General features: G+C 37.7%; 1 protein-coding gene across 1 annotated transcript in view; it reads right to left on the bottom strand.

Annotated features, from left to right (window-relative positions):
• Positions 1-534: 534 nt before the first annotated feature.
• The window catches only part of Pgap1 (post-GPI attachment to proteins inositol deacylase 1), an 84688-nt gene continuing 72581 nt past the window's right edge, over positions 535-12641 (bottom strand). Inside the window, exons 26-27 of the mRNA XM_031367502.1 lie at positions 10128-10232; positions 535-8517 (exon numbers count right to left, since the gene is read on the bottom strand). Of these exons, the coding sequence (XP_031223362.1) occupies positions 8379-8517; positions 10128-10232 (244 nt within the window). The 3' untranslated portion in view covers positions 535-8378. The remainder of the gene's footprint in view (positions 8518-10127; positions 10233-12641) is intronic.

The following is a 12641-nucleotide window of genomic DNA, read 5'->3' on the forward strand; positions in this document are numbered from 1 at the left end:
TAGAGCCTAAGGACTCTCCTCTACTCCCAAAAGCCACTACTCTGATTAACTGCAGAGTAACCTATACATTTGCATACAATGCCTAAATCCTTTTCATTCTTTCTGTGCTAGAACCTGAGCACATTAATTATATAGGATTATATAACTGGATATAGGAATATATATATATGTGTGTGTATATATATACTTATATATATTCTTACATATAAGAATATATATACATATATAAGAATATATATACACACATATATATTATATATAGGATTATATCCAGTTAGCACATGAAAAAAGGGAAAGTCAGTCTCCAGAAGAGTCCTGAAAACAGACTACGAACCATGAGGTGTCCACAGAGATGTATGTGGAAAAACTACAAAATGCCAAATTGTGAACTGTCAGCTTTCCCCAGATCCCAAGGGCGTCCTGTGCTCATGCACGGCTTTCACTAAAGGGTCAGGTGAAGACACAGGTAAAGCTTTCTCTTCCGAGACAGCATTGCAGAGTACGAAAACCAGTAAACAATCTTTGTACCAAACGTGCTTATTCACCAAATTTATTTTTGAACATTCAGAACACCAGATTATGACAAATTAAAAACAAAGCACCAAAAATCGCTACACGTTAATACCTGAGCGGAGACGGAAGGCAAATATTCACATAATAAAACTACATCATAATGCTGAAACACAGGTAAAAACACTCACGACACTCTACAAAGTAGAATAAGTAGCACTTTCCCCTGAATCACAACCGGTTAAATGTAACAGTGTTAATTATACCATACCAGAAAGTACACAGAAAATTACACGCACGTGTATTTAGTGCACTGCACACGGCACACGGCACTGGAGACGAGCATGCATGTTGAGACAGGGAGATCTGCGCCGAGGCTGTTCTCAGCGCTCGCATCAGTACAGGCTCCCTGCACGACGCATTGTTACTACACTATATTTTATGGATGAGAACTTAACCAGTGTACAAATAAATACTCACTGTACACAGTCTCCCTCAGCAGCCACGAGGAGTGTGTGCTCTAAACGCTTAACCGCAAGGTAGAACTGATCTCATCATATACCCACTGCCTGCACAACTTCTCTGTCAATCTGACCAGGCTTTTAAAAAAGACATATTGTCATTTCTACATAATTTTAATGGAGGTGAACTAGGAGGAAATACATTGATTGAATTTATGCCCAAAAGTAACATGTAAAAATAAACGACAGACTGAGTTCTCAGAAATGTGGGCAGCTTTGGGCAAGGAATTTGATTATACTATAAATTGAGTAATTTGGACTTTAATGGAAATTATACTCATTATTTTAAATCAATACATAAAAATATAAGACTCTACATTAAGTTAAAAACAAAGGAGCTAATTCTCCCTTGATACCATAAGAATAATGAGGCAGGAAAAAGAACAAGGAAAGTGAAATAGTAGTGCTTAAAAAAAACTCCATTCATTTGAGTTTAGTCACTGGGAAATCATTACTATAAATCTAATAACCCTTATTTGAAAATAAAAATGCATGTCAATCTGCCACAACAATGACCATAAGTCTCAGAAGGAACTCACATCTTTGATAAGATTATTATCAATAAGACAAAGATACATTTCAGTGATTAATTTTTCCATATTCAGCAAGTTTAGAAATAGAAGTATCCTGACTATCCTTAAAATATTTTCCCCCAGAAACTTTAGCCAAATCTAATTTCTCACATATATTCAGACTAAGTCAATTTTAAATTAAAATAAAAAAATCAAAACAGAAAGCTCTGGGAAGCAAGGGTGGCCGCAGGGACAGCAGCTAGGTGATATTAAAGTAAGTGTGGCTTAGTTGGTACTTAAAACTTTTATCTCAACAACTTGAAAGAAAGGGATTCCCAACAACCTCTAGAAGACCACCCATAGTAAAATATAGTTGCAAGACCGCAGGGCATTGCTTTGTCATTTTAAGGCACAGTCTGTTTTATCCCAAATAAGTTCAAGGTCACAGTGATGGGGTATATTCAGTTTTGGTTTATCTTGGGCATGTTGCTACATTTATAGTTAGTCCTAAACTTAAATAGTTAGTCCTAAACTTAAGAAACCACAGCATCCCTCCAAAACGATACACATCAGTGCCTATTTAAAAATAATATAAGGATACAGCACAACTTCCTAATTTATACACAACAAAAATGAAGATTTCTCTCCCAACCACACAGCAGGGGAGGAGGAGATTTGTACAAGAACTCTGACAATCCTCTGCCTCCATGTACTGAGCCTGGTTATGTTAGGGACGGGCATCTCCCACTTAGGCTAAGACAACTGCACACAGAAGACAAACTCCTTCTAGAGGACAGAGCATCTTGAAGCCAGCTCTCATAAACTACCTTTCTTCTAATTTATCCACAGCCCCCAACAGTTACTTAGATAAGCATCACTCGACCAAGACCAATACCTGGTTTTCTGTGCTGTCTCTTCACTTTTGAGGCTAACTTATGACAAATGTACCAACATTATAGTACTGTAGGGCAAAGAAGCAGTAGAAGATGCTAAGCAAAACTAAGATGAAACACTGCAGTTTCTATGCTGTTCCTCTGAGGAGGAACTAGAGTTCACATGACTCCACGGTGGCTTCTGTACCCGCTATAGTTCTAGTTTTATCTAATACCATATTGATGCCAGGGCTTTTCATTAACAACTGTATTTCAGAGTATTTGGCACAAAATATGCATGCTAAACGGTTTGCCTTATCATACTATATTAGGCTTTAGTGGATAAACACTAGGGACTGAACAGAGACATACAGAAAGCAAAAGAAACCCCACAGGGCAAGCTTGCAACTGCATAAACCAGACACCTACACCAAAAATGGATTGTGCAAAACAATTGACTTTTTACACCATAAAACAAGCCAAAGTCTGATTACCTCAAATGATTACTTCAATTAATTGCTAAAAGATTACTACTGAGTGGATTCATCTTTTAGCCAGCCTGCAATGTCAGGAAACTAGACACAAAAGAACACAGAACACACTGTTCTAAATCTTTGAAAATTTTCAAAGAAAAACAGAGCATGGAACATGTTTTCATGATATCTACATTTATTGTAAGTCCTAGATGAAAAATACTGAAAAAATTACTTTTGTTTTAACCTCAAATTACTAAGAAAAGTTCATTGGCACAAATATCTAGAGGTATCTTACAGTTTCATTTAGCTTTGGTGGTAAAATATGTTTGCTAACTGTGAGAATACTTAGTTTCCAATACAGATTACCCTAAAAAGAATTTAAATGTATCCTTTTTTTTTTCCTAAAAAAGGGATGTAAAAAGTCCAATATGAAACAGAAAAAGTACACATGAAATACAAAATACACTGTCTGTTAGGCTCTTGAGCAGTTAGTAGTACTATATGGTATCTATAAACTTTGTCATAGTAACCACTACCTTACAAATACTAAAAATAAAAACATTTAAAATAGCATGTGAACTTTACAAAATGGCTCCCCATAGGCTTCTTAGACTAAGATTAGAATTCAGATATGCAAAGTTTACTAAACTTTGGACTAAACACCAATAGATATAGTTTCAAATCAACAATGTACAGAACGATGACAGGTTGATTCTGACTCAGGATACCAATTCTATATCAAGTCATCAGAAATTAACTGGTTTCTTAGTATACAGATGTATTTTGGCAGCATAACACACCAAGCACTGAAAAAAAAAACTGTTCTTGATTTTAAAATTATTATTCACATACGTTAATCAAGTTGTAGCTTACATACTGCCAACTTTGAAACACATGGTCACCCCAGCTGCATGGCTACATTTATAGTATTAGCAGAGTAACAACATGTCTGTTATCAGCATTTCCAAATCATACTCTGTTCTCAAAACCAAGTTACCAATGTATAAAATTCTGTTTTTATTTGTTCACGATATGTTTTACAATTGCAGACGTTTAAGCATTTATAGCACACATTTGGACTGCTGATCTGACTCCCATTTCCCCTAATCCTCTGAAAAGTTAGGAATGTAAGGAGCCCAGAGCTTTCTTATTTCCTTACACATCAGTAAACCTTATGTTGAAAGTTCACAGAATTATGTTTCTTGTTCCAAGAGTCTGCAATAAAATTCCAGTTCTCAACCTTACAGTTTGTAGAGTGAGTCCTATGTTCACTTTACCTGGTAAGGAAGCTTTCCCAAAAGGAAGTAATGTCTTAAACACACAAACTCTCACGGTTCCCTTTATTCTGGCAAGTGTCATACTCCTCAAACGGACTGTGACCCTCAATAAACTTCATAGTCTCTTGTTTCCTATGATGTACAAATTCACAAATCTTCCACATGAATGAAAAACAATCAACAAAAATGTAGTTATCCAATGCATCAACATACTTTTGGATTTTTCCCAAATTATTTTTTCAGAACCACTTCCTATATGTTCAAATACAGCATTCTAAAAGTTTGCACCAAACCAAATAATGCAAGGCAGTGCACTAATTCAGACCTGTCTAAGGAGAACTATGAGGTACTGAATTTATTCCATGATTATGGAATCAACTGCTCTAGTTTACCTCATGGTATTTGTGGATCCCCACCTCTTAATTGTATGTGTGTGTGTACATGTTCATGTATGTGCACCCATGTTTCTACATGAAGGCACAGGGAGAGGTCAGAGGGGTAGGGCAGCGGTCAATGCTGGGTGCCTTCCTCAATCACTTTCCGCCCCATTTTTTGACAAAGGATCTTTCACTAAACCTGAAGCTTGCCAATATGGCCAGGCTGGCTGGCCAGCAAGCCCCGAAGATCTGTCTCCACTGCCCCAATGCTGGGATTATAGGCGTGCACTAGTTTGCCAGTTTCTCACGTGGATTCTGGCAGTCTACAAATGGGTCCCCGTGTATGCACCGCAGGCACATGACTGTCTGAACCACCTCTCCAGGCCTACTTCCCATGTGCCTCCTGAAGCTTTCAAGAACTAAAAACTGAGTTCTGCTTCCCTCTACTTCAGCATCCTCCATAAGAGATTGAGAGAGTGCATGGTGAAATGAACACATTATGCTATAAGTGAAAAGAGAAAAAAGCTAAAAAAAGGACTTGATAATGAATAAGACAATAAGCCTTGTATGAATTTGTGAGCATCGTGAAAATGTGTCATGTTGACATGTGGGATAATTATAAAGATACTATTATAGATCACTTGGTAAAAAGTATCCCTTCATAGACAGCTGAGATTACATAACTAAAATATAAAAAGATTTAAAAGACTAATCAATACATGATCAGTATAGACATAGGGCAACCTCAAAAATCAGTGTTAATCAAACATAAATGGTTTCTTTAGAAGTTTTCATTATAGTGATAACCAAGAAAAGAGTAAAATTCACTTAATTTTGGCATGAAATGAATCCAGTCAATCTGTGTATTACTCAATAGTACAGAACATAATTAACATACCCAGGCTCCGGATTCAATTCCTGGTGTGCTCATTCGCAGACACACCACTGCACTAGCACTGTCTGTTTACCAGGCCCAGAAGCTGGAAAGAGGCTTAGTTAAGAGTGCTTGCTGTTCTGGAAAGTTTGGGTTTGGTTCCTAGCACTGACAACCCACAACCCATCTGCTGGCCACAATGAGCACCTGCACACGTATGTACACACAAAGATGAATCTTTGAAAAAATTATCAGGTCTAAATTATAATAGCAAGAACCTATGAGGGAATTTCAAAAATACTAAGCACTCAATAATCAGACAGATTGACTGTCTGATATATACCCAACCTATTTACAAGCAAAAACCCAGTTGTTAAATAAGTACATTTACCCCAAAAGTCAGTTTCTTAAAAAAAAAATGACAACAGCAGAACTCACAAATTAGTTGTATTAATCTCTAACATAACTAACCGTTGTGTAAACATGTAGATAAAAGTATGTGGTGTTTATAAGAAATAATTTCCTTTTAAGGGATAGCACTTTTCCTAATCAGTCTACCTAGCTTTCTGTGTCTAAATGCTTGATGAAGATTCAATCAAAGCATGCCCATCTGTGTTTATGTGTGAGTGTGTATCTGTGAGTATGTGTGGCAAATGGCTGAAGACCCAGGCTACTATTATTTGAAATATTTTGCTGGCATAAACAAGACTCAAAGGGCTTAGGGAATTAGTACTTTCAGAAAAAAATATTGTTGTGAGAATTAATGTGCTTTAATAACAAATATACTACTCATGAGTAAGAAATTAAACTTGATACAACGTATTCATGAGCAGTACTGGCTAAGGAGGGAGACTTTAGATCTCATAAATAAATAATCTTGGCTGTCAAAAAGTCTAACATCAAATTTTGGAAAGTTCTTTCTGTGTGTAGATGTATGTTCAAATTCAGAAAGTTAAAGTATTCAGTTGCCACTAAGTTGAGCTACGTCTATAATACAGAATGAAAGACAGCATGTGTGGAGAGGTCACACATCTCCAGCAAAATTAGAGCAGATGTATCCCTACTTAGATACGTAAGTGTTGTGCCATGAGAAAATTGTAATTATCCAATGAACTCACCCTCGGGTACTCAATAAACACCACGGTATAGTTTATTCCTTTTGACATTCTTCTAAAACAAGAGACTAAAGGGTCTGCCATGTCTAATACAACAGCTTGCCTTTAAAAGTCTTTTTTTGTTTGTTTGTTTGGTTTTCCGAGACAGGGTTTCTCTGTGTAGCCCTGGCTGTCCTGGAACTTACTCTGTAGACCAGGCTGGCCTCGAACTCAGAAATCCACCTGCCTTTGCCTCCAAGTGCTGGGATTAAAGGCGTGCGCTACCACTGCCCAGCTGAAAGTCTTAATAAGTGAAAATATGAATACTTAACAAGCACGATGCCAGTCAGATGGTGACAGACTCATACGAACTAACTTCTGTGGTACTAACCTGACCCTTCGATCAGCTCTGAAGAAGGAAAGATCCAGGGAAGACCTAACGTGGCTGACGTGGGCGCAGCCCTCCGGTTGGCAGTAGTAGCTGAGAGGCTGTGACACTGGGCGCTACAGCCGATAAAAGGAAGCTGATTCTCTTAGTACCATTCCTGGGTACTGAGAAGGATGTAAGTTCACAAGTGCAACTGTGAATTCCCTAACACTGGGGGACTTCACGGGAAAGGCTTATGGGCATTTACACAACACACATCTAAGTGAAGGGTTCTACAACACAGATCTGACTCAGCTTGAGTTGTATTCTAACTGAAGGCAAAGGGCAACTATATTCTTCAAGCTCCCAACCTTCCTATTTTTCTGTAGCTAAGAATGAACTATAATTGGAAATGGAATACAATGTTACCCCCCCCCCCCAGTGGCAAAATGGTAGTCTTAGAAGACACCTCTACAAACCAAGATTCTCTTCTTAATGAGTGATGTAGGTGTGCAGTCTAGTCAGGCAGTGTTCACATTTCCAGTACTAGTGCAGTAATGGCTGCCCACTGTTCCCCATTAGTATATAGTTCTGTACATCAAGTAAACTGCTGTATTTATGCTGAGACCCTTCCTCCTCAGTAGACAAATGATGCGAACCAGGAGTTGTTTCAGCCTCTGAAGTTATCCCTTTAGCAACCTATCCTTGCTACAGGCACTTCTGGCAACCACTAGGGCAAGGCTTTAAGTCAGGGGCAGAGACTGACTGTGCCAACGCAGAATCTGAAAGAAAATTCTTTTGATAATAGATCTTTTGATAAATCTCTTCCATGCTTCTAATATTCACCAAGTATACATAGTAGGATTCATATCTGAAAGCTCATGAAAATGTCATTGTTTTGAATCTGAATTGTAGCAGTTAACAAAAAAAAAAGCCTCCTTTTAATTTGAGGCTCTTTTTTCACAGATGTAAGAAGAGGGATCAAACTTTGTCCACCATGGCTGCCAAAAATTGACCAGACCCCTTCGTGACTATTTTACTTCTGAGAAAACAGTTGTTACTTCTAACAATCTTTTCAGACCTATTTTGAATATGTAAATGATAACAAATATAAAACCCACTTTTCAAAACAAAGTCTGGCGGAACTAGCAGAAGTTTCACTTAGATTGCACACAGCACTGCATCTCTAGGTCTCCAGAAGGTCCGTAGGATGGCAGATGAAAGCAAGTTGGTATGTACAGGAGTTCTTAAGACAGAGGCCACAGCATCTCGTCACTAATTGCTCAGATAGGACAAGTATACAGATGTTACACCATGGACTGAAACCATGCTTCAACTACTTCCCTCAAGCATTACAAAACTAATTTCCTATTTTCAATACTGTAAAAATAGACTTGGCTTCTCCAGAGGACCTCGCTGTTCCTGGTGGTGGAGCTGTATGTTCACTGTGTCACTGGTCCTAAAGGCATGAACCGCTTCTCCTTCTGTAAGACCAATTTTACATAAAGTTGCATAACGCATGGAATACAAGAGGAATGATCACAAAACATGGGACCCTGTATAAGTGGGAGGAGCCAAAAGCAATCACGCCAACAGCCAGAGGAAGTGGGAACTGGGAGGCGGTCTTCAGCAATTTACTGAAAAGAGATGGAGAAATATGCATTATTAGACAAATCACACTGGAGGCAAAATGAAATATGTAAACCTTTAATATAGCTTTGGAAAGTTAACACTGTAAGTGATATTTCCTTGTACTTATCTAAACTTCATTTATTTATTTATTTATTTCTAGTTTTTTGATCATCCTCTTTTTTCTTGGTGTTTTGTTTGATTGAGATAGCAACTCACTATGTAGCCTTAGCTGGCCTGAAACTTGCTTTGTTGACTAGGCTGGCCTCAAACTCACAGAGATTTTCCTGACCCAGCCTCCCGAATGCTGGGATTAAAGTTGTGTACCACCATGCCCAGCTCTTAGTTTTGGTTTTCTGAGGTGAGGTTTTGTGATATACTATAAAACACAAGCTGGCTCTGAACTCATGACCCGCCTTGTCTTTTGAATGCTGGGAAGAGGAGTGTGCCAAACCATGTGACTTCTAAGTGATTTTAAATGATGTGATTTTTTTTTTATGAAGTGGAAAAAAAAACTGTCCATAATTTTATAAAGCTCAATAAAAAACATGTTTTAAACAGAAAAAGGAAATACATTTCTATTCAGAGATTAGCCATATGTTTAGTCTTTCCTTAACAAAACAGAAAAATACCAGTTGATATTTCCACAATTTACTTCTAAAAACTTATCCTAACATAATAGTGTTTTTGAAGACATAGCTACAAAAATGCTTAGTTTAATCCTACTTAAACCAGCAAAATTAAATTTTAAAAAAGAAAAAAAAAACCCACCAAACAAATATCACAACAGAGAAAGCATTATTTCTAAAGAAAAGGAATATCAGGGAAAATCCTTTGATTTTACTCAGAAAATGGAGAAACTGAGGTGAAGAGAGAGGAAGGTCTATGCACAGAGGCATTAAGTGGCCAAGTCAAGATTTGTTCTCACTTCTCTAATATAATTTACTTACTTGAGACCCTGGGCCAATGTAGCTCAGGCTGGCCACCAACTCTGAGGATAACCTTGGCTGCAGGTTTTACCTCCCATATGCTCGGGTCAGATAGTCACCTTATGGCTTTCCTTTTAGGAAGTGATAATGTCCAGTGACCCATGGAAGAAATAAGCCATTATACCTTGACTTCATTGACTTTACTGCAGGAGCACCTCTGCTTCCACCTTAGCCTGCTCCTAGAACAGCGGCAAGGGTCTCAGAACTCGGGGGCCTCCCAGAGCAAAGGCTCAGTCAAACACAAGCACAAGCGTAAAGGGCTAAGCACACACTAAGTCCTCAAGCACACACTAAGGCCTCTAGTACGTATTACTCAGCTGAAGCAAAAGGTCAGTCTTAGCTACAGCTCAATCTATTTAACATTGCTCCTATCTTTTGGTAAGTTAAATCTTAGATATCAGAGTTAAGTTTTAAAAGGAAAAAAAACATTACTTTTCTAACAAAACTCTTACTCTTTTGAAAACAAGCACAATATATTTGCATATGAACTATATTTGCATATAAGTGATAGTCACCTTGTGGCTTTCCTTTTAGTAACAGTTAAATTGAATATAAATAAAGAGTATGCTTCAAGAAAGAAAGTGATAATCTTCAGTGACACATGGAAGAAATAACGTAAACCACTATACCTTGACTTTATTGACACCGTGTGAGTGTTTCCAAGAATCGCTATAGCTGGAATAAGGAGAAATGCCAGGGGTTTGCATGGGTCAGGACTAAGTTTAAAATAATACCTAGGACAAAAATAGAACATGTGTCAACAAAGCAGAACTTATGGTTTTAAATGATTAGAGTCAAATTAATTTTCAAAACATTCCAGTAACAACACATTCATGAGAGCCTAGGCTGCACACAAAGCCGCTATAACAATTCTTCTCTAGACTGTCCTTGGACTCGGGATTTTACACTGGGCAGTACACTCAGAAGTTCCCGAGGAAATAAAGACTCCCAGTGTGGAAAGTACTCAAAACTGACTAAAAGGCTCTGGAAAACAAATGACTTAAAATACATTAAGATATCCTTATACCAAACCAGAGAATATGGAGGCTCAAGTAAACTAACTTCTCATTAGTTTTTAAATTCCATAGTAATCACCTGCCGTCAGTGACAGTAAGAATCCCATAGCCTTTGAGAACCTGATTTTTTTCCTCAATTCTGACTAAACTTGAACAAAATTCTGGATCTTGGCTAAAATATGAACAAAAGGATCTCAATATCTGGTTTTGTTTCCTAAGTCTTGATTCTGCCATTTTTCAGCCCGGTGTAAGAGGGACCAGAAGTTCCACCCACAAGTGAGCCAGGCAGCCTGGGACAACAGAATTGCACAGGAGAAAGCCGCCATCCCTGCACGCTTTGGCTGCAGTAGGGGTTATAGTGACAGCGACCCCTAGAGGACACCATGACACTGCACACTCACCCTTTTAATTTTAAGCAGAAATAAGGACCTTCATGATAAGAATTATCGAGGGTAATTCAGGGACATGAAAGGAGCAGAGCAGGAAAAGATACTTAAAGAAATACCACATGTAAGAGGAGGAAGGAGGCACACACGCATGAGAACTTGGGAAAGAATCTCTGTAGAAGATCAGTAACTAAATGAGACAGGAACAAATCAAACATTAACAACAGCATGTAAGCAAACCTCTAAGATGAAGGAGAGATAAGTGCACTTTTCAATAATCACACCAAATAGAAACAGTCTAAACTCTCCAATTAAGATACAAATGGGCTTAACTGTGTGTGCCCTCTGAAGGAAACATCTCTCTGACAAAGATGCTTGGACTGAAAGGGCAGGGATAGAAGGCGAACGTTCTGTCTAGGTAAGTCAGGGATGGAAGGTGGGCGTTCTGTCTACGTAAGTCAGGGATGGAAAGTGAGCGTTCTGTCTAGGTAAGTCAGGGATGGAAAGTGGGCATTCCCGTCTAGATAAGTAAAAGTAGCTACACTGACAGCTCACAAAGCAGACTTCACTGAAAAAAAAAAAAGTTCAGAGATAAAGAAGGTAACTATGCATTAATGAAGAAAATGGTCCATCAAGATACAAAGGCTCAGCATTTAAGAGTGTGGTTTACTTTTACAGAGGACCAGAGTTGGTTCCTAGAAGCCGTGACAGATGGGTCCCAACCAACTATAACTCCAGCTCCAGAGGATCCACTGCCTCTGTCCTTCAAAATGCTTCTGCACTCATGCGGACATATGCACACACAAACACACACTCATGTATAAAGTTACAAATAAGATAAATAAGCCTTCAAAAAGATAGAAAAGTAAAAAATATATATGATGAATGTTGAAATCTATAAATTTCATAAGGCAAATGGTATTGGACATAAAAGAAGAGATTGATCCACGTATAATAATGACATTCATACTCCCTCATCAAAAGTTTAATTACCCACACACTCCTCCCTCAAATTTCAGATTTAACTACTTCAAATATCAAATGTACTTAACAGACATGCATATTCTATCCACCACCTGTGAAATACACATTCTTGTAGCCCACAGCACTTTTTTCAGGAATAAGTCATATTATACGGCCTTAAAGCAAGTCTTAACTTTAAAACACTAAAGTAATTTTTATATCTTACCAAATCATATCAGAATAAAATTATAAATAAACAAAAGAAACTACAGAATTGATATTGGTACATCGACTTCAATAATATAATTTTGAATAATTAGTGGTATTGATTTCCTTAATCAAGGGACATTTAAAAACTTGTAGAATCAAATGAAAATGAAACATCACTTATCGGAAGCTTTGGAATAAAGTAGAGAGAGTTTTAACAGGGAGCTTTAGCTATAAGGACCTAGATTTAAAGAAAGAAAACCAGAGCTCAAATAACCTAATGACGCACTCAAAGATCTTTGAATAATGGAACAAATTAAACTCTAAGTTAGTAGACAGACAAACAGTAGGAGAGAAATTAATGAAATTGAACTAAGGAAGAGTGAAAGGGACAATGAGATAGACAGTACGTTCTCTGAGATGATAAATGCTAGCAAGCCCTTAGCCAAACTAACCACAACAGGAGAGAAGACATAAATGAGTAAAACTAAAAACGAAAAGAGCAAACAGCCTTTAAGGGGTCAATGACACACCTAGGAATAAACCTATATACCACTGAAGAAAGAAGCTG

Source organism: Mastomys coucha, unplaced genomic scaffold, assembly GCF_008632895.1.
Source record: "Mastomys coucha isolate ucsf_1 unplaced genomic scaffold, UCSF_Mcou_1 pScaffold14, whole genome shotgun sequence".
Taxonomy (NCBI): domain Eukaryota; kingdom Metazoa; phylum Chordata; class Mammalia; order Rodentia; family Muridae; genus Mastomys; species Mastomys coucha.